This window comes from Typopeltis vanoorti, chromosome 9 (genome assembly GCF_054136105.1).
Source record: "Typopeltis vanoorti isolate ZY-2024b chromosome 9, IOZ_Tvanoo_1.0, whole genome shotgun sequence".
Lineage (NCBI taxonomy): Eukaryota > Metazoa > Arthropoda > Arachnida > Uropygi > Thelyphonidae > Typopeltis > Typopeltis vanoorti.
The window spans coordinates 105,454,967-105,479,268 of NC_143557.1; the positions used below are offsets into that span (position 1 = coordinate 105,454,967).

At 35.3% G+C, this 24,302-nt stretch overlaps 1 protein-coding gene across 2 annotated transcripts in view; it reads left to right on the forward strand.

Moving 5' to 3' along the window:
- Nucleotides 1–24,302, forward strand: part of LOC150103377 (D-aspartate oxidase-like) — a 160,723-nt gene that overhangs the window by 121,068 nt on the left and 15,353 nt on the right. Inside the window, exons 8-9 of one of the 2 annotated variants that reach the window (XM_090398110.1) lie at nucleotides 5,476–5,534; nucleotides 23,432–23,549. The exons of the other annotated variant lie outside the window; for it this stretch is intronic. Of the exons in view, the coding sequence (XP_090254236.1) occupies nucleotides 5,476–5,534; nucleotides 23,432–23,549 (177 nt within the window). The remainder of the gene's footprint in view (nucleotides 1–5,475; nucleotides 5,535–23,431; nucleotides 23,550–24,302) is intronic. 2 annotated transcript variants of the gene reach the window in all.

Genomic DNA, 24,302 nt, shown 5'->3' on the forward strand with positions numbered 1-24,302 from the left:
CAAACCATGTTCCCAGATAAGGAAGACGTCATCAATGTAGTGTAACCACAGTTTAGGTTTTAAAGTAGCTATAGAAATAGCTCTTCAAAATCTTCTAAAAAAATGTTAGCTAAGACTGGGGATAGAGGGCTGCCCATAGCTAACCCGCTAGTTTGTTTATATATTTTATCCTCATAGCAGAAATAGCCGGAATTGATGCAGTGAGTTAGAAAAGCAAATATTTTTTTAGAAACCTTGTCCTTAAGAAGAGTCAGAACTTCATCTGTAGGTACATTTGTACAGAGACATGATGTCAAAACTCATCATTCTGTCAGATACTATGAGATTTAAATTTTTAATTTTTGAGATAAAATCTTCAGAGTTTTTGATGGAGGAGGAATTGCCAACTAAATGTTTTAAAGAAACTGCAAGATATTTAGACAGATTGTACGTAGGTGAGGCAATACCTTCCACAATAGGTCTTAGAGGAGTGTCAGCCTTGTGGATCTTAGGCAGGCCATACAAACGAGCAATAAGAGGATGGAGAGAGTGGAGAGATAATCTTGTGTGTCTAGGAAGTTCAGAAGTGGATTTTAGAAGATTGTTTGTAAGGTTATGAAGTTCTCTTGTGGGATCACTTTCTAGAATAGAATAGGTATCAGAACTTAATAAGTTGTTAATCTTTGAACGATAGTCAGATTTGTCTAAGATTACAGTTGCATTCCCTTTATCAGCAGGTAAGATAATAATGTCGTTGTTACGAAGCTGGTGGATTGCTTTTCTTTCTGTCAGAGATAGATTATCTGTAGGACGACGACTGTTGTTTATAGTAAAGATGGCATCAATCCTAAGTAGATTTGCAGTTTGTTTTGGTAACTGCACAGCTGCCTTTTCAACTTTTGTAAGAAAGAGTTCCTTAGGAAATGGAGGTCGGAGAAGGATTATTCTTACAAAAGTTGAAAAAGCGCATTCCTGGATGCTGACAATGTCTAGTTCTTTCCTAATATCCTCATTTTTAATATGATATTGCCATTGATTCCATCTGTTCATGCCTCTAATCTTTCTCAGGACACTCATATCTGCAGTCTCTAGTCTTTGGTCAAGTGTTTTATTTCTGTCCCAGCTCTCAGATCCATAAGTTAAAACTGGTTTGAACACAGCTAATTTAGTGTTATGACTAATTTCTCTCTTATTCCATATGAATTTATTCAATTGACTCCCTACCATACCAGCTTTGCTGATTCTGTTGTCTATTTCTATATTTAATTTACCATCTTCAGTAAAAATCGTGCCTAAGTAGCTGAAATGTTTTACTTGTTCCACAGGTTCTCCATTCACAACACAGTTGACATTTTCAATGATTCTGCCTATTTTCATTATCTTTGTCTTTTTAATGCTGACCTTCACACCATATCTATGACAACAGTTATTCAATTTAGTCAGGGAATCTTGCAAATTGTAGCGGATTTATTTAGAAGTATAACATCGTCCGCATAAAGCTAATAGCTGACATTAACATCTCCAATTCTAATATGTTTAATACCACTTTCCTTCATAATGTGATCAATATAGATAATGAATAACAGAGGGGATAATGTACATCCTTGTCTCATACCAGATTTAACATTAAACCATCTTCCTGTACTTTCTTTAATTCTAACTGCTGACTTACAACTCAAATAAAGACTAAGTATTGCTTCATATAATGCTCCATTGACACCATATAACTGTAGCGTATTGAATAGATTTTCTCTTGGCACCTTGTCATATGCCTTTTGCAAATCGACAAAACTTAAATACAGATCTCTGTTATATTCCCATGCTTTCTCGACTATTTGTCGTAAAGTGAAAATCTGATCCTGACAGCCTCTATTTGGCCTGAATCCAGCATGTTCTTCACCAAGCTTTTCTTCCACAATTCTTCTCAACAGTTTCTCAAGTATACTTGCATAGATCTTGCCAGGAACACTTAGTAGAGAAATACCTCTGTAATTCTCACATTCAGTTTTATTTCTCTTTTTATATATGGGTGCTATGAGAGCTCTACCAATCTTCAGGAATTCGTCCCTCTGTCCAGGCTTTCTGAACTATGCCGTGCAGCCACTGTAAGACTTTTATACCACCATACTTCAGCATTTCTGGTCAAAATCATCTACTCCTGCTGCCTTTCTGCATTTAAAGCCTTTGATGGCTTTTTTCTACTTCAAGTATGGATATGTATTTCTGACTGTATGCCTGTTGAGTGTTTTTTACTACTGTGCTGTCATCACTGCTTGTTACATTTAGTAATTTTTCGAAGTAATTACTCCATACTTCAAAGATATCTTTTTCTCCCATTTTCATGTCTCCTTTATCATCTCTAACTCCTTTTACAGCACTCTTTCCTCCATTTCTAAGCTTCTTCAACAACCTCCAGAATATTTTGCCACCCTCTTGATATTTATTTTCTATGTTCTTGCCAAAGTCCTCCCATGACTTTTGTTTAGCTAGTTTTACACAGTGTTTCGCTTTCTTACATTTGTCTGTGTATTCTCTACGAGCACAAGCTGACTTATTTGCCAGGAACTTTTGATATGCTTTCTTCTTTTCCTTCGCTGCCTCTTTAACTTCCTGTGTCCACCATGGAGTTTGGATTTTTCTATCCTTGCAGACAACCCCACCACATGCCTCTATTTCTGAATCAATCAGGGTTTTCTTCAAGGCTTGCCAATGAATCTCGAAGGTTTGGCTCCTGTCCTCAAACTCTTTCATTTTTTCTTTAATAATCTTTTTGTATTTTAGTCTATAATTCACATCTGAGAGCTGCTCAACTTTTATTCGCTTTAAAACTTTCTTACATGTCATTCTTTTCAATATGAAATTCAATTTTATCCTGCTCGACTAAATAGTGATCACTTTCAATTTCAAATTCTCTGTACATTCTGATGTCCTGCACCAGGGAGAAAACACCGCTATCAACAATAACATAGTCAATGAGACTTTTCTTATTCCTTGCCTCTTCTCTCCATGTGAATTTGTGCATATTTTTATGTTGGAATATGGTGTTAGTAATAACCAGTCCATGTCCTGAGCAGAAATCCAACAGATTTGCCATTATTATTAGCTTTGCTCTTTTCTCCAAATTTTCCTGAAATATTTTTGTATTTCTGACAATCATTTCCTACTCTGCTATTTAGATCCCCAACAAGGACCAACTTTTCCTTTTTGATGTCAGTTGCTTTCTCTAAAGTCTCAAAAAATTCTTCCACTTCTACCTTAGTAGAACCTTTTGTGGGACCATAGGCACAAATAAGTCTCATTGTCCATTTCCCCATTCTGATATTTGTCCACATCACTCTACTTCTACTGTGGACAAATTCCTTGATTGTCATTTGCCTGGATATAATATTTGGTATTTATTGCTCAGAAAGATCTCACCAGTTTTTGTCTTTTGTGTTTCAGTCACCCCTATTATGTCGATCTGGTACTTATCTAATTCCTCAGCTAGCTCCATTTCTTTGCAATTCAGGCTTCTTATGTTGATAGTACTGATCTTTAACTCTGGTGATGTTGAGTTGGGGTGTGTTTTTAGATTTGTTCCAGTAGCTGAACTTTTTGCTGTTAGCCCTGGTTCCCTGGCAAAAAAACAATGGGGGGGGGGGCTTGTTTAACTGGGTGATGCCCCAGCCGGCATGAAATTTTGTCATGTTTTACCATCATTTTGTATTTTGGTTTAAGCCAATAAGAATACAATTTGGTTGGCTAAATCCCAAATTGCCAGCCCATCCTCGTTTGTTCAGTATCTAGGTAGATAACCAACAGGGTGCACCACGAGAAGGTCAGGATTGCACATTAGGTCAGAAGCCCTGGTCGGTTCTCTGCATTCATTTAAATGCTATGTGGAGGTCTCCTCTCAGTTATACAGCGTTGACCCTTAAGTACCCCATGAACAGTCTCTTTTGCATTAATCCAGAGACTGGACTAGAATCTTATTTACCTTGAAAGAACAGAAATCTCAAGTTACTTCTAGGAAACTAAGGTTAAGTGGCTAACAAAACAATTTCCCACTGCACAGAGTGATATATCTGTCATATTGTATTTTCAATTCATTCGCAAATTTCACATTCACATGTATGGGTAATGCATTCCACTCACTCACTCACTCCACATTCTCCGTGCAGGAAATCTACTTCTCACTCCCTTGTCCACTGTATGTGCATGCAACTTATGTGAACCCTGAGGGTGATATTTTTTTGCTGTAATTGGCTTTAAATCTCCCTCATTAGTCAAGTTTTCTGGTCTAATGAAGATAATACTACAAATTCTAGGATTATTATTTTTTATGGTCTATTTCAGGAGGCTGATGCTATTATCCACACCATACCTATCATACTTGAAATTATTCACTGACAAAGCACTCGTAACTGCCTCTGGCAATCCATTCCACACATTCATGACTCTCCCATCAAAAATATAATCCTTGCTCGCACATATTGATACATCGATTTCAGGATTAATCCCTTGTTCTTATCCTTCTTTTTTGTATTGAAAATTTTTGTTCTATACTATATATACATATATTTCTTCTGTACCTATAAAATTTCTGTTGTAACTTATATGTTCATATCATATCCCCTCTTTTCCACCTGTTTACTGATTTTTAGAATGAATTCAATGAATCTTGAATTTATCCTAATAGAGTGCCCTCCACAGACTTCTCACAATCTTGGTCGCTTACTTTTGAATCCTCTCCACCACATCCAAGTAACCTGGACAGCCAATTCTTTGCATAATAGATAGTGTGGATGTATCAAGGCCTTATAAAGAGGGAAAAAATTATATTTTTAGACCTTCATTTCCATTCATCTTGAGCTAATGAAGGGTAGCCTGGAATTATTCAAAGTTATTTTCTAAAACAATGTGAGTCTTCTTAAAACAATTTCTGCAGGCTGTTAGTTTATTGCCTACACACCAATTCTGTACTACTCTTTTTTTTTCTTTTTTTTGTTTACATAAAGGCATAGCACAAGAATCTTCAGTAACAGTGAAGGTCATTAACATCTGACTTCTTCGCCACCTTGAGTGAAATTCCATCAAGTCACTTTCACCTCACAGTATATCTCCTGTCAAACCTCATCCAGTGCACTTTTGGATCATGGAAATATTTGGAAAAGCTCATGTGGTGCTTTTAACAATACAGCAACAGGCTACTTTCCCTCATGATGTTGTTGTGTTATAGGATTTGTGATTGTATATGTGTGGCAAATCAGGATATATCCACACAATAGTCACCTAGAGGATTGCCATAAATAGTTGGTAATATCTTGCTAATAAGGAGAGTTCTTGTTGAAGTCTTTAATATGGAAGGATTTTATATTGTTGAGTCACTCTATGCAATAAATAAATTTATTTCTAATTCATTCAGGGTTTTTTTTTTTTTTTCATATACTGTGACATGGATAAAATCATTTTGTAATTTCTGTGAAAGTGTTATTAATTAATTAATTTATTTTTTAGGTTAAAGCTCCATGGATTAAGCATTTCTATTTTGGTGATGAAGTGTATGTTATACCTGGGCAAGTAGCAGTTCATTTGTAATATACACATCATTATATTTAATGGAATTATACATATATAAAGAAAAAACTGTAGAATGAAAAACTCTAACAAATGTATAAAAACAGTTTAAAAAATACCATTGTTAGTTTGATAAACTGATAAGTCTTTTAAACTTGGTTCCTTTGAACAATTGGGTTTAACGTTCTCTGGCATGCTGCTAACCCAACTAGAAAAGCTTTCTGTTTAAATTAACTTTAAGAGACCTAAAGGTTAAATACTGTAAAGTATTTAACCTTTATCTTATCTGGATTATTTAACCTTTATTCCAGCTGCTGTGCTAATACTGATATAAATTTATAACCTTTTGTGGAAGGGATTGACATAAAACATGCATCACTGTAGGCGTCTTCTAATTCACTCACCGATTTTAATTGCTTGGGGTCTTCTAATCCAAATTTATCATTTTGAAGAAGTTTTAAATAAACTTTGTGTACTATGAGACATTAGTACAGTAGAACTAGATTTAATAGGAGATTTCAAAAAAGTTTTTTTTTTCTTTTTATTTCTTTAATCTCACATGAGGAGCTGCAAAACTTAATCACATATCATTGTTGTGTATGTGTGTGTGTGGGCAAGGAAGTGATGAAGAAGAAAGAAGCATATTTTTGAAAATATGGAGGTTATAGTCCTCAAAGAACAGATATTGGTAGATGAAATGAAAAAGGAAGAAAATAAGTTGTTTCGATAGTTGGGAAAGGATTGTGAAAGGATGTCATAAGTAACTGCTTATGTTTTCATAGAGAAAAGTGGAGGAATGATGGAAATCAATTCAGCAGAACAGCACCCATGAAAATACATGTAGGAAAGTCTGTTTATTGATCCTATTATACAAGAGTTTGAAGGACCCATACATCAGTGCCATGTCTGGGATGCAGGTGAGGACTCAAAAGTTTGACTTTTTTTAAGAGTTGCAGGTTGTAGTTGTTTGGAAATACTTCTTGTGGTAGGATGGTCCAGAGACCAGAGGGAGATGGAATAAAAAAAGGAAGAAGAAAAGCAGGTTTAGTGTGTTTGCAGTTGTACAGTAAAGGGGGTGATGTGCAGCTACTGCTCTTGTATTAATAGGTGCAGCAGAAAGTGGAGGAATGATGGTTTCTCATAAGTCGGAAACAGAACATAAGAAAGTGATCAGAGTGAGCCTGTGAAAGAGAGATCATCATTTAATCTCATTGCCTTCTTCTGGATAGCATCAAGAATGTTGAAGAGTTTTGGTGAACCATCTCAAATATGAGCATAGTATTTTAAAGTTGATCTAATTTAGAATTTGTATAGTGTTAGTAATTGTAGAGAGGTGATCAAGCTTTTGGGAGTGGGGATGCTCTGGGTATGAATTTTGTTTGTTCAGGAAAAGAATAGAGGTGTATATTATCAAAAGTAAGGAGAGAGGGGAAAAAAGGTTTTAGCCCTATCTAACTTTTTTGGAGACTGAGGGGGCAGTTCAATTTTCACCAGAGGCCAATTCGAGATAGCTGTCCCAAGACTATCACTAACAACATATGGCATCCAGTGAAGAGAGGCAACTGATAGGTGCTGTCATCTCATAGTCCCTAATCCTAACACTATATATTTACTGTTTGAGATAGTGTGGGTTCTACAATAAATTTTCTTGAGTTTATTTACGAGATGAAAAACCTGGATTTCCAGGAGAAATAACCCATTTGCCCATACAGGTCAAAGAAAGGCTTAGAAAATGTTCCTCTAGTTGGCAACTAGATTTGAACCTAGGTCTTCCTTTGGGCAGTCAAGCACCATGGAGTGCAAATGCCACTTCCATTGAGCCTACACAGGCTGTAAATGAGGAGAAGTGAAGTTAAATTTTTCTGACAAGAAAATAGACAGTGGCATTTATGTTGATGAGGTTACCCTCACACCATTGCAGAACTGCAAGAAGGTAGGGTAGGTGTGTTTAAGGCATTAGGAATGTTTCTTGAATCTTAAGATATGCTGAGTGCTACAAGGTTGGAGAAATGGAGCATATTTTCATCAGCAGAGAACTTGGATAGAAACTTTTTATGGAAAACCACAAACAAGAACTTGTTTCTGGTTTTCCAGGTGGTCAGTTTTACCTTCATCATTTTCTAGAGAACCAAGATAGAGGTGATGGCATGGTAGTTCAGTAGCTGATTTTTGGGAAGATTAAGTAGGTGATCTGCATTCTTCTTTATACTCATCTGGAGATGCAGGGAAAAATATGGATGGCTTGCATCAGCAAATTATTATTATTGTATCATCAGAATCTCAACAGAGTCGGAAGACTCGTTGTGGCAGGTTCCTCTGTCACACACTGATCACACTGTGTTAAATGCATTCACCATCTCTGCACTTACCGCATTCCAGGCAGGGTTCAATACAGATAAATCAGGAGAGAGGACTTTACTTGCACATATTGACTTGACATTGTGTGTGTGAGAGAGAGAGGTGTCATCTTATAAATATTAAGTTTAATACTAAAATACTGAAAGATTGCAAACATACCATATGTTTTTAGTACCATGTGTCTAAAGTTTCATAATCTAGAATCTCTTCTCTAGAGAGCAGAGATTATTCTAGATTATGCAACATGGTACTTTCTCAAGCCACTTCAAAAGACTTCCAATAAGTAGGATGTAGTTATATATTGGGTGATCAAAAATTGTCTGACTGTGTAAAGATCTTCACAGAAATACATGCCATGGTTGGATTTAAATTCTCACTGTTAATTTCAACCTGGCCAATCAATCTAGCAAATGTTAATTTATATATCTTCTTTTTCTTAAGCTTCACGAACCTGTAAGGTTCTTAGCTGCAAGCACCATAATATATTCCATTTTTTCCTTAGCCAACTCCTTCCAGTTTTGCAGCTTTAGCTCTTTCATGTCTATTTCAATGTTATCCATCCATCTTCTGCAGGGTCTTCCTCTAAGACGTCTTCCATTTGGGTGATGTAAAAAGGTTCTCCTCACTAGCCTGTTATCCTCCATTCTTTCCATGTGACCTAACCATCTCATGCGACTAGCTTTGATTTCATTTACTATTAATGGCTTCTTATAAAGCTCATAGAGTTTTTTTTTCATTCGCCTTCTCCATTCATCTGTCACAGGATCTTGAACTGGACTAAATATTTTTCTTAAGATTTTGTTTTCAAAGCATTGTAATTGATCTTCATCAGCTTTTGTTATATTCCATGTCTCTGCACCATATAATACGACCCATCTAATTAGCATTCTGTAGGTATTTATTTTAGATTCATATGACAGATTTGTAGATGAGAGGAGGTGCTGAAGTGCACCTCCTCTCAGATGCATACTAAAAATGCAAGGAAAAAAGTTCCTTGCATTTTTATATTTATTCTCTTTATCCAAGCAGGTATGATTTATTACCTGCTTGGATTCTCATCTTTATTTCTGTTTGGATCTTATTATCTTTAGTTATTATAGAGCCTAGATATTTAAATTGTATTGAGCTTTTCAATATCATGTCAGCAAATTGAATAGTTGATGGCTTATTGAGATCATTATGTCTAGATACTTTTAAATGTTCTGTTTTATTTTGGTTAATATTAAGACCTATTTTTTCGAAAGAGGCTTTAGGGTTTATAAAAGTCAGTTATATCATCTGCACACTCCAGGAATGATGCAGAGCATGATACAGTACTTTTCGTGATATTGCATCTCCTTGTTTTAGACCTGTGGAGATATTGAATGGCTCTGACAATATGTTGTTAGTGAAGACTCTACATTGATTTTCCTGTACACGCATTTTGACCAGTCTGTATTAATTTTTCTGGTATTCCAAATTCCTTTAAGGTATTCCATAGACTTTCTTGATGTATGCTATCATTTTTTGAAGTCAATGAAGAGATTATGACTTCCTTTATTGTTTCCCAATTTTTCTCTAGAATTTGTCTCAAAGTAAAAAGGTGATCAATAGTTGATCGATTTCTTCTGAATCCTGCCTGATATTCTCCGAGAATCTCCTCTGCATATGGAATAATTCTTTTTAGGATAATATCTGACAGGATTTTGTAAGTAGTGTTTAAAAGTGAGATGCCTCTATAATTTTCACATTTCCTTTTATCACCTTTTTTGTGGATGGGGATTATTATTGATTCTTTCCAGTCTTCTGGCAGTTTTTCATTTTTTCATATGAGTTTGATTAGTGTGAACAGTATGTTAGTTAATTCTTTTCCTCCATAAAAAATTTGTTCCGATGTAATTTTATCAAATCTGGCAGCTTTTATTATTTTTAAGTTTTAATGCTTGTTTCTATTTCACGAAATGATGGCTCTTTGATTTTGGTTCACTAGTAGAGTAAATTCTGGCTAGGAATGTTGCTTTTGGATTTTGGGATATTCTCTCCACCTTGCAGCCATCTGTTTGTCATTTGCAATAATTTGTACTTTATTATCATTAATTATCGCAGTTCTTAATTGATAGCCTGTCTTTAGTTTATTTATACCTTGAAAAAAGTTCCTTGCATTTTTATATTTATTCTCTTTATCAATTAATTCTTTTAGATATCTTTTTTCTTGCCTAATAATTTTGTTTTTTTCTCTGCTAGCAGATCTATAGTTTTAAATTATAAGGATAAATTATATATATAAAAAATTATTTCTGGCATGATAGTGCTACTTTCTGTTCTGTTGGGCATTATTCAATTCAATGCACCTTTATTTTGTATAGTGCCTCTGTAGCATACTTTCATGAAGGATATGACATTTCCCATTGTTTGGCAAGACTTGGATGCATATTCTATCTAGCATTGAAAACTTTTATAAAAGCTTTTTAACTGGAGATGAATTAACTTGTCACATATGAAAGATGTAGGACTTTTTCCTCCTGGAAACTTGGGCTTTTCATCTCACAAAACCAGCAAACTAAAACCAACCTGAGAACACAATTAACAAACAGGATATACTAACCTTATATTAACTGCTTTAGCCATAATTGTAATCAGGTGAAGCCAATTCTTTGTTTTTTGCTATGAAGATTTGGCTTTATTTGGAATCATATGTCAAAAAAGTTTCGTGTCTTTAGTCTTCAGCCTAATCTTTTGTGTGTGTGTATGCGTCACGCATACACACACACAATTAAAAATAATAATAAATTTTATTATTATTTTTAATGTGTTTTTCTGTGAAATGTTAATGTGAAAAAAAAAATCTGATTTTTTTTATTTTCATTTTTTATATAATCTGGAAATCCTACTCAGGAAGGGGCCAAACATGGAACATTTCACTTTTCAGGCCATTTCAGACCACCAGAAAACAGGATAGAGCCCTCACTGGATGATGTAATTCACCTCCTACCCCAAAATATTCACAAACATCCATGCACATGATGGGATTCATTCTCATGAAAAGGTGCAGAATGAATAGCACACTGATTATAAGCGTGCTGACCTAATGGCTGAAGTCCTATCCACTTGGCTAACAATGCCAGCATTCTTATTACCATTGTGCTATATAATTATATTCTATCCCTTTCTTTTCATTGGAGGACCCTATAGATGCAGTTAAGTCTTCTAGAAAGTTTTATAGCCCAATTTGGTTTACATCTTATATGTAAGCATTCTTTGATAGAACTAAAAAAAAACTAACATTAGATAGTTCTGTTTTAAGTTTCCATTCCAACTGGGGAAGGGAAAAAATCTTGAAATTATTTTCCTAGAATTAAATGATCAATTTGCATAAAAAAAAATTAAATTAATATTTATCAGAAATGAACTGGAATTGCAGCAGGAACAATTGTAACTTATTATTTGGTTTATGAGAATTAATTACCAAGTTTACATTTTAACTGTTTAGGTACTATTCACAATAACACATAAAGGCACTCATTAGTTTTAGTTAGTCCATTAATCTGCATTTTTATTATGTGATACCCTAAAGGAATCTAAGGATTCATTGCATGAGGATACCCTGTCCCACACTGCTCGCCATCTCCACCACCTGATCCTCCATCTACTCACAACAGAACCACTATCTAGATACAATGCAATCTACTGCCTACGAATGATATTTTTGCCTGTAAATTACATATTTTATATGGTCAGTTTGCTTGTTTATGGTCAGTTTGCTTGTTTGTAGAATGAAAAACCTGAATTTCCAGGTTTTTCATCCTACTAATTGTCCTTAACACCCAGATAAAACCCTGCTACTTCTGTATGAGACTGGCTGACTCAACTTCAATTGAAAAAAACCCATAAAATAATTTTTGTCATGATGAGAATTGAAATTAGATTTTTTTCCACTCAGAGAGTGTAGTGTCCCATTGCTTTTCCAGTTGTGCTAAGGATGCACTTTGTCTGTATATGATGTATGTCTGTATGATGGAAAAGATGGTGGTGACAGTATGCACAAGCAAATAGAAGAAATGGGTGGAAGGAGGGTGATTATTATGGGAGATTTCAACTATGGTCGCATTGATTGGAGTGAGGTGAGGACACACGGAAGGAAGGAACTGGATTTTATGCGGTTATTAAGGGATAACTATCTGCGACAGCATGTAATGGAAAATACTAGGGGTCAGAGAGTGCTTGACCTAGTAATTACATCTGAGGATTTGGCTGTAACAAATATGACCACATTGCCACCGATCGGTGAGAGTGATCATAGGGTCTTAACTTGGGAGGTGGCTAAAGGTGTAGAATTTTCAATTAAGACAGGGTACATGTGGAATTATCGGGCTGGAAAGTATGACAAGCTTAGGAGTTTGATTGGTTCAGTGCCATGGCATGTACAACTGCAAGGACTAGAAGTTGATAGTGCATGGGAGGTAGTTAAGAAGTGCTTGCATGAAGCAATGGCTGACTGTATACCTAGAGTCCGAATAATAAATCAAGTAGGGGTTAAATGGATGAATAACACCATTAAGCTTGAGTTGCAAAAAAAGAAACAACTATGGAGGGAATTTAAGGAGAAGGGTGACCGGCAGGCACATGAACGGTATAAAGCAAAGGCCAGAAGGGTGACGAGTGTGGTAAGAAAAGCAAAAAAGGATTACGAAAGAACATTGGCCATGCAGGCTAAAGAGAATCCTAAACAGTTTTTTAGATATGTAGCAAGTAAAAGGAAAAATGTACATGGCAGATTGATTTTAAAGAATGCCGATGGTAGGGAGGTAACTGAATCAGTTGAGATAGTTGAGTTACTGAGTGAGCACTTTGCAAAAGTATATCATCCAGGTGGTGACATTGCAGAAACGAATAAACCAGTAGATTATACGGGAATTGTGGTTAATGAAGTGGAGGTGAGTAGTCTATTGCATAACCTCAATGTCAATACATCTGTGGGATTGGATGGTGTCGTGACGACTTTTTTCTGTCGTGTTCTAATTTACCAACTAGTCTTAAGTCACTTTTATAAATAAAATAACTAATTACGAAATGATCACCGATCCAAAAATAGGGAAATTTATATTTATACTGCGCCACCCTATTCTCAGATTAGTCTATATAAATAGCAGGATCAATTCTAAATTAGGTTAGCAGTCATCTCATTAGGCCGAAACAATTATTATCATTTTTACTTGGGGTTCCCGCAAGATTCGAATATTTATGAACGGTGCAATAATAAGGAATTCAGGCAAACACAATATTTAGTTCAACAAAATAAAACATTTAATATACGATATGGTTAACAAATACAAGAACTCTATTTCAAAATGGAACTATACAATTAACTTAATATATCTTCTTAGGTCACTCATGCCAATTCAAAGTTCTAACTTCCATTTACAATTCACAGTCTCAAAAACACAAATCTTCTTATCTCAAGTTAATATAACAACTTCACATTTAATCAGTCTTCACAAATTTATCGGCTCAATGTTTATATTCACAGCAGGCAATACTCTATGTAAGCAATATTCCAAGCAAATATATTCTGGATCTTGAACATCGGAGACATATCACAGTTAACGCTAGAATAGACAAACTTATACAACTACTCTTACCAGATAAAATCTTCAACACATCAAATTATTGAGAGAGCACTTATGAATTAACTTAATTAACGTTAGCGGAACACACATAATAAAAATTCTCCACAGTTTAAACTGTATTACTGTAAGTCGCACTTCACTATTCCAAACAACAGTAATTAGGTACTAATATCTTTTCTTGTTCGCTTTTCTCCAAGTAATCAATATAACCTTTTCCTAGGGCAACATAGAATTAAAATCGTAATTCAGATTAACTGGAACTAATCAGAATTTTCGCATTGACTGTCCAGTTTCCTTTTTATCTGATTACGACATTAACCTTTCTTCATAACGACAGCTGATTTCACTTATAATATTAAACTTTATGATTCACTACTTATTGGTTCACTTCCGAACACTATACTCATAAATTTCTGCCCTGAGGATTTTATAATCTTGGTTCCGCAAAACTCTCTCCTCACTCCTTAATAATAATTCTTCTCTTCCTCTCTATCTTATCTATGACCTTCCTTCTTCTTTACCCTTTTTCTCTATATCCTATATGACCTTCACTCCCACCTTACGTTCGAACGCCACGCTCTACTCCACTCGTGGTTGTTTACGCGTGCGTCTCCATGACAACAGACTAAGCGTAAACATTTCGCTAATGTAATGTATGCTCTTTTACTACTACTACAGTGATTACATAACATTGAATATTTCACAAATAAGAACAACAAAATATTTAAGCTACTTCATCAACTTTTTGATTGCGTATACAGTTAAATATAAAATAACACTTTACGTTACACCATATATATTTGGTTACACAAAATTCTATACATTTTATTATTCTATAAATTAATAATAGGTCAGGTTTTAAATAAATATTTAATTAGCAATTCTCAATTAATGAATAATAAATAATTTTATATAAGTCATGATTAATATTTAATAAGCAATGTTAAATGTGAATGAAAAATAATAAATTACATAACATAGCTTCATTCACAATTTAACATAGGCTCACCCTTTCTTTGAAAAATTTTTATTATAAGAAAAATTTTTCTTTTTACACTAGGCTCCTTTAAAAAAAAACTGGATTACATATTTCCTTTTCGATTTCTCAAGTAATACCAAGTTTTACTGAAACTTGATTCCTTATTATGTTTTGTGCCTTTATTCTCTTTCACTTTATCATCAATTCTCTTATTACTATTATTATCACTTTCTGCATGTCTTTCAAGTTTGTAGTATAGGATTCTCTTCTTTGAATTAAATTCACGTTCACCATTATTAGAATTAAGTTTTTGTTGTCTCATAACTTGGTGGTTTGTTCTATGATATAGATTAGACATTTTACCAAAATTGACTTCAACCTTTAGTTTGCTATTAGTGGTAACTTCTGATTTGGGCTTTGTCACCACTACTTTTGGTTCATCAGTAAGAAGAGGAGTATCAGATTGAATGTGTACATGAGAGTTATCACCACTATCTCTATTAGATGATTGATTCACAGCTGATTTTTCTTTAGTAGATGGTCCTGATTCAAGTGGCAATCTAAACTGTTTTGTTTGATAGTTAGTCTTATCACAATCATGAATTTCATTTCTTCTGATATATTTCCTTTTGTTCATCAGGGTTATTTCTTTCTTAGAGAAGTCACAAGAAAATTGATATTTTGCTAAGAAGTTTGTTCCCAAGATAATGTGAGAACCTAGATTGGAAGTAGTGGGGACAACAAGTAGGTCTTGCCACACATACAGTCCAAATTCTGGCAGGTATATTCTAGCTCGAACCTTTTCATATGCCATAAAGTTTGAGTCTGAGAGAGAAGTAATCCTTACAGGTTGTCTTAGCTTGGCAGTGCTCTTCCACAGTTTGTTTTTTAATGTTAGGAAATAATCCATCCTGATGGTAGAGGCATTGCATCCTGTATCTAGTAAGATGTCACATTTAGAGCCAAGGATATCACCTCTAATTCTCATCATTCTCTCATTAGATGTTTGATAATTCTGAATTCTTTTATTTCTCCTGTGGGGTTTGTATCCAAATTTTGAATTCCAATTGTTGTTATAGTAGTTTTCCTTGTTATGGAAACAGTTCCTGGCATAATGTCCAACTTTGTTGCAATTATAACACCTAAGAGGATTTCTTTGTTTTTTCTCTGTCTTGGATTGAGGGATAGCAGACATTTGTTGTCTAACATCATTTAATCCTCGGATTACCTCATCTAGGCTACTTAAAATTGGTTGACTTTGTTTTTCAACCTCATGCTTGATCATCTCATCAATTTTATTTGTAGTGGGGTTTTGATTTTCTTGAGAACTCAAAGTAATAGCTGATAACTGTCTCACAACTTCATTAAGACTATCCATTATTGGCTGATTTAACTTATTCACCTCCTGGTGAATTAGGGATTTCACTTCTGTCATCAGTTTCATGTCCAATTGCTCTCTACTTTCTGTCATGCAGTTTACAATACTTGAATTTTCTCCAGTATTCTTTGCTTTTCCCTTTTCAACTTTACTTCTCTTTTCTATTTCTAATTGGTTGAATGAACTATCAGTTTTATTCACGACATTCACAAGACTTGCATTGGTTGAGGGATAAAGGTCACCTAGTATTTGTTCTTTTTCCTTAACACTTTTGAGACACTCTTCTAAAGTAGAAATTTTCTTCTTGTAGGCTGTTTCTCTTAATTCTTGCCTAACACCTTGTCTAAATTGTTGGAACACAGCCCAATCTAAGTGAGGTTTATCTTCACCAGTAACATTCAAACTGTTGGCCAATGTTAATAACCGATTGTGAAAATCAGTAACAGTCTCTTTATCCTTTTGAACAATTTTCTGCAATTTCCACAAGTTAGGACCTACACTTCTAAGTTTACAAAATTGAGACAATAAGGTGTCTTTAAATTTGGAATACTCAAAAGTTTCTCGAAGTATTGGAGAAGAATGCAAAAATGTTTTTGCTTTACCTACCAATTTACTTCTAATCAGAACTAGCAATTGAAAATCAGTCCAACCTGCAATTTCTCTAAGTTTTTCAACATAGGTAAAGAAAAATAGTACATCATCTGATTCTTCACCTGAAAATTGGGGAAAAACCTCTTGCGGGTTTACAGTACGAAAAAATTCACTGTCATTCATTTCAGAGTTTGATGTGACAGCCATAGTGATTAATAAATTACTATCTCAATAAATACAATAAATACATATAAATTTTTCTACCTTAAAATAAACTTTTATCTTTGCCTGAGTCCAGATTATAACCAGTTCACTGTGATTTAATTATTTCACTTTCCAAATTCCAGGGAGTACTTCTACAATTATTATTACTAAAACTTAAATTCAATTTCTTAACTTATAGTTGTTAAATTTAATTACTATCAATTAAATCACATCCTGCCGACTGCGCCATTTGTCGTGACGACTTTTTTCTGTCGTGTTCTAATTTACCAACTAGTCTTAAGTCACTTTTATAAATAAAATAACTAATTACGAAATGATCACCGATCCAAAAATAGGGAAATTTATATTTATACTGCGCCACCCTATTCTCAGATTAGTCTATATAAATAGCAGGATCAATTCTAAATTAGGTTAGCAGTCATCTCATTAGGCCGAAACAATTATTATCATTTTTACTTGGGGTTCCCGCAAGATTCGAATATTTATGAACGGTGCAATAATAAGGAATTCAGGCAAACACAATATTTAGTTCAACAAAATAAAACATTTAATATACGATATGGTTAACAAATACAAGAACTCTATTTCAAAATGGAACTATACAATTAACTTAATATATCTTCTTAGGTCACTCATGCCAATTCAAAGTTCTAACTTCCATTTACAATTCACAGTCTCAAAAACACAAATCTTCTTATCTCAAGTTAATATAACAACTTCACATTTAATCAGTCTTCACAAATTTATCGGCTCAATGTTTATATTCACAGCAGGCAATACTCTATGTAAGCAATATTCCAAGCAAATATATTCTGGATCTTGAACATCGGAGACATATCACAGTTAACGCTAGAATAGACAAACTTATACAACTACTCTTACCAGATAAAATCTTCAACACATCAAATTATTGAGAGAGCACTTATGAATTAACTTAATTAACGTTAGCGGAACACACATAATAAAAATTCTCCACAGTTTAAACTGTATTACTGTAAGTCACACTTCACTATTCCAAACAACAGTAATTAGGTACTAATATCTTTTCTTGTTCGCTTTTCTCCAAGTAATCAATATAACCTTTTCCTAGGGCAACATAGAATTAAAATCGTAATTCAGATTAACTGGAACTAATCAGAATTTTCGCATTGACTGTCCAGTTTCCTTTTTATCTGATTACGACATTAACCTTTCTTCATAACGACAGCTGATTTCACTTATAATATTAAACTTTATGATTCACTACTTATTGGTTCACTTCCGAACACTATACTCATAAATTTCTGCCCTGAGGATTTTATAATCTTGGTTCCGCAAAACTCTCTCCTCACTCCTTAATAATAATTCTTCTCTTCCTCTCTATCTTATCTATGACCTTCCTTCTTCTTTACCCTTTTTCTCTATATCCTATATGACCTTCACTCCCACCTTACGTTCGAACGCCACGCTCTACTCCACTCGTGGTTGTTTACGCGTGCGTCTCCATGACAACAGACTAAGCGTAAACATTTCGCTAATGTAATGTATGCTCTTTTACTACTACTACAGTGATTACATAACATTGAATATTTCACAAATAAGAACAACAAAATATTTAAGCTACTTCATCAACTTTTTGATTGCGTATACAGTTAAATATAAAATAACACTTTACGTTACACCATATATATTTGGTTACACAAAATTCTATACATTTTATTATTCTATAAATTAATAATAGGTCAGGTTTTAAATAAATATTTAATTAGCAATTCTCAATTAATGAATAATAAATAATTTTATATAAGTCATGATTAATATTTAATAAGCAATGTTAAATGTGAATGAAAAATAATAAATTACATAACATAGCTTCATTCACAATTTAACAATGGTATACCAGCTCGTGTTGTACGAGAAGCAGCTAAAGAATTGTCAGTACCCTTGACCATTTTGTTTAATTTGAGTCTCGGGTCTGGGTTAGTCCCGAGCAGGTGGAAAGAGGGGAAAATAGTTCCACTGCATAAAGATGGTTCCAAGACTGCTGTAGTAAATTACCGACCGATTAGCATATCAGGAATCATTGTCAAGGTCTTAGAGAAAATAGTCAAGAGGAAAATACAAGATTGGATAGAAGAAAATGGGATACTGTATCGGGGACAGCATGGTTTTGTGAAGGGTAGGTCATGCCTCAGTAACTTGCTCACGTATTATAACACAGTGACGGCTGAACTGGATAAGGGTAATGGGTTTACGGTGATTCTACTGGACCTTGCCAAGGCCTTTGACAGGATTCCACATGGAATTCTAATCAGTAAATTGCAGCATATGGGAATGGACATAGGGTTGGTGAGATGGATAGGAGGGTGGTTGACGGAGAGATATCAGAGAGTGGTTTACTCGGGAGTACAGTCCACAAGACGGCCTGTGACTAGTGGTGTGCCACAAGGATCTGTTCTTGGACCACTGCTGTTTAATTTGTTCATAAATGATATAGGAAATGATCTGAGAGGAACAGTTCATTTGTTTGCGGATGATGCGAAGTTGGGTAGGGCAATAGTGAATGCAGATGACGTCAAAATTTTGCAGGATGATTTGGATAGATTGGAGGTCTGGGCTAAGGAGAATGGATGTCAGTTTAATGTGGCAAAATGTAAAGTTATGCATTTTGGGGTGAAAAGATTGGCGGCAGTTTACTGCATTGGTGGAACCGTGCTCCAGGAAATTGATGAGGCACGAGATTTAGGAGTGTTGGTAGATAAGGAATTGAAATTTAGGGGACACATTGCAAAAGTGACCAAAACAGCTCATCAAATCACTTGGTTGCTGAAGAATACGATGACAAGCAGAGACAAGCAGGTTATTGTTCCTCTGTATCGAGCCTTGATAAGACCCCATCTAGACTACTGTGCTCAGATTTGGTCACCTAGGTTTCTTCTTGATGGGGAGGAGGTGGAGAGGATCCAGAGGCGAGTGACCAAGATGATAGCAGGTCTGTGGAATGAACCGTATGAGAACAGGTTGAGGATTTGTGGGTTGCAAAAATTGGTTGATAGGCGGAGGAGGGGAGATATGATTGAGACATTCAAATTACTGAAGGGTTTCTATAAAATTAATTCAGAAGATATTTTTGAGAACAGGGCTGGTTGTGGGAGGACTAGGGGCCATGCATGGAAGCTGGGCAAGAGCGTGGTTGACAAGGGTGTTAGAGCTAGGTTTTTTACTTGGAGAGTGGTGAATGAGTGGAATGCGCTCCCTGAGTCTGTGGTGGATGCTGTGACAGTGAATGAGTTTAAGGCGAGGTATGATAGATACTGTATGAATGTCAAATAGTTGTGATGAATATGATTTGGGGCCTCCCTCGATGAGTCCAATGACTCCCTGGAGTTGCCCGTAATAATAATATAATTACATAATAGTTATAAGACCTTTGTTCTAGCTGGATGGGTTTGATAAAGTTTTGTATTTTAGAAATTTTTACAACTTATTTGAACCATTTGTAATTTAATCAGTTTTGCTTCCAAATTAAGCACAATAATTCAAAATTACATGTTGTAAATGACAACCAAGAATCTGAGTCTACAATAGGTAGGCAAAAAATGACTTTTCCATGCAGCTGCTATGTTAATTATGTTACATTTAGAATTAAAATTGAGCATTTTAATTCTAAAATGTAACCTTGCTTTCAATCAGCATTCATTATACAAATTATGGAAGCAACTAACATGTTAAAGTGAAACTTCAGTTTAATATAAACCAAAATAATCACTCGACATTTCAACTTGCACATTAAAGGATTATCAATAAAAATAAATAGAATTTTACACCATTACTCCTCTAAGGACCCCCCCCCTCCCCCATTCTCACCCAGGAGTATATTGCATTCATTACACCTGTAACTTATCTTATATTGGTGAAACTGGACATACAATTTCTATCCGTAAAAAAAAAAAAAAAAAAAAAAAAAAAAAAAAAAAAAAAAAAAAACGACACATTAAATTTAATGTGTCGTTAAATTTAATGCCTCTCAGATCATGTCCTTAACACCCTATACTAAGATTTCAAAAGTGCCCGTTCTTTCCATCATACAAAAACCTGATATGAACGTAAATTTAAAGAAGGCAGTGAAATTTTGATCAATCATCCTAATCTTAATATAGTGGCATAAAAATTCCAAGAATTTGGATGGCATACTGGCATGCATTCAGCCCACTTAAGTTCTTCAAGTTTTCCAGCAAACCCTGAACTTTAGGACTCTAAAGTCAGGGTTTGCTGGTTTTGTTCTAATTTATATGAGTAATTGTGTGAGAGCATGTTTTTCTTTAGCTTAATTTATTTTTTTGTAACCAAATAGATGATAATAACTGGTCTCTAGCGCATATATACACACAGGGTAGTTCAAAATTCCACATAGTTCTCTACCTCTCCTCAAAGGCAAACTTTGAGAGGAGGTAGAGAACATCAAAATCAACCATATTCACATAGGAAAGCATGACCAGAAGCGCCACTCGAAAGTGACAGGTTTTGCTGTTCATAGTGCTCCAGGTGAGAAATTGGGGCTTTCTCATTCAAGCTTTCGACGTCGTACGAAGAACATGCATCGTTTTATGAAAGCTGAGATGGCAGACATGCACCTCGTTTACAGGTTAGCTGTAAATGGACAAGCCACTGTGCAAGTGTATTGCAAAAGGTACCCAAACAGACGTGTACAAATCACCAAATGTTTGTGCATTTGCATCAGAATTTGTGTGACTATGGATCATTCAGGGATCGCAAGCATGATAGTGGGCAGCCACGATAGAAGCGAAATCCCACCATGAAAGCAGAGGTGTTGCATGCGATGGACAATAATCCAGAGACAAGCACACGTGCCGTTACCCCTGCTATAGGAGTATCTCGATCCAGTGTATTGCACATTTTGCACTCTGAGTCCTTACATCCATTTCATCTGCAACGGGTCCAGTTACTTATGGCCAAAGATTATCCTCGACGTGTGGAATTCGCACAGTGGTTTCTGCAGAAAAGTGCCATAGACTCGGATTTTCCAACTTGTATTTTGTTCACAGATGAAGCTTCATTAACCCATGAAGGGGGTCTTCAATCGCCACAATGCCCATGAGAACCCACACACTGTGCGACATGCTGCACAACAACGCTTCGCCATTAATGTATGGACAGGTATCGTCGCTGACTGTTTAGTCAGCCCATACCTGTTACCACCCCGACTGGATTCCCAGAAGTATCGGACCTTTCTGGAAGAAGTTCTGCCGGATTTACTGAACAATGTCCCAATGACTGTGCATCGGCAGATGTGGTTCCAATACATTAGTATTTGGACAGGTCCTTTGGGGCTCGATGAATTGGACATGGTTTACTCGTCGCATGGCCCCCAATCTCACCTGATTTATCGAGCATTGATTTCTTTCTGTGGGGAACCCTTAAAGCCATGGTGTATGAAACACCTGTTGCCTCTGACATGGACCTTGTGGCAAGAATCGCCATTGCCCGCTGCTAATATACGGGAAACTCCAGGTATTTTTGAAAATGTACAGCAATCAGTGCGTTGTCTGTGTCAAGCATGCATCACTGCTAATGGTTGTAACTTTGAGCACCTGATGTGAAACCATATTATGTATCCAACTACTACTGAACTGTTCAGTTAAGCCTAATAAAGTTTTTTACATTACTTACTGCCTTGTGTTATTTCTGTATCTTTGTGTCCCTGTTAGTACCTTCCGGTGGCATTTCCGGTCATGCTTTTCTATGTGGATATGGTTGATTTTGATGTTCTCTACCTCCCCTCAAAGTTTGAACAAGGAATTTTGAACCACCCTGTATATATATATATTTTTCAACAGAGGTTAGGCGTCATCTTCTTTCTACATGTTAGGCCTACTGGCCTGTTACAGAGCTATCTTAAGTCCTTACAAGTCGTACCCATCCCGAGGATAAGGTGACTAGTCCTATACCTCTCAGTATATTCTATGCCTGTAGCTGCATGTGTTCATGGGGCCAGTTTGTGGGACGAAAACCTCCAGATAAACTGTGGAGAAAAACCCTGCTGTCCACACCCAAGATCGTCTAACTTGGCTATGCCTGAAAAAAATCCTTAAGCTCCTCACATCGGTGACGGGAACTGAACCCAGGACATTCTATTCCCAGGCATATGGTTGCGAAGCACATAGCCACTAGGCTAACCGTGCAGACTAGAGAGGTCAGGCCAGTAGTTTTAAATTTTACCAAATCAATGTAACTTTAGCATACTATGCTAAAGTTACGTTAATTATTGTAGTGGAGCTTGTTTCTTTGTATATATGTATATACTCCAGATGATGATGATGACCCTAATGTGAAAGTCAAAACATTGAGTGATTATTTTGGTTTTATATTAAACTGAAATTTTACTTGTTTCCATAATTTGTATAATGAGTAAAATGATGGTACTGCATTATGAAACAATTATTATAATATATTGTGTACAGGATGATGGCATTAGTAGAAACATTGGGACATTTACTTGTGGGTTTAGTGAATGGCAGTTTCAAGTCATTGTTAACTTCAAACTGTAATGTTTTAGGTCTTGTTAATAATAAAGAATTACTTTATTATTAGCAAATAAACAGAGAATGTTGATATACTGGTCTAGATTTTACACAATAACAAAATTCAGAAGACATTCTTTTTATGATTCTTTCCAATAACTTAGATATCTGTCTAATTTTTATTTGCTTTCTTTTGGAATATTTAAATATCCTAATAATAGAATACTTCATCTTTTAGGGTGGATTTCGTAACACTTGGAGGGATCAAAGAATATGGTAGTTGGAATACAAATGTTAGTCCTGATCACAGACATTTGATATGGAGTAAATGTTTAAAATTGGTTCCAAGTTTGGAGGTAAAACAAATAAGTTACACTCACACACACACACACACACATATATATATATATATATATATATATATATAAACTTTTATGTGGTAAAATATTCTCTTAGAATATAGACATGAGGGAGAGAGAGAGTGTATGAGGCAATGATAGAATTCTGGAAACTAATAAACAAAAATTACATAATTTATATAAATCAGGTAGCTCTGTATTGATTTTTGGAAATCACAGCCACATAAACTTTCTCTTCTCTCTCCACCCCACTACCATAGTTTATTTATATTTGTTTATTATTATTAAGAGAGATAGAGATATCTCTGGGGAGTCATGGACTCATCGAGGGAGGCCACATACTTCCTGCATCAGCGGTCATAGCTTTTCTTGAATTTATTCACATATACCATAGTATTCAAAGGCAATCTATTCCAATAGCACACCACACTGAGAGAAAATTCTTTGTGTGTGTGTGTTTTATATTAATTCTACACGTGAGAGGTCTTGAGACTTACAACACAAGTGCTGCCTGTGGGCAAGTGATTAGCAAGAAATCTCTTAATGTTTTTCTTGAAAAGTTCGTGGTTGTATTCATTGAGGAAAGTGATATATTATTATTATTATTCCAAGACCCCATGGAGTCAAAGACTCATCCAGGAGATCCTTTTGTCATACACACAGCTCATCGTACTGCACCTTAAACACACTCAGATTCTGTGCAGACACCACACTCTCAGGCAAGGCATTCCAATCATTCAAAACTCTACA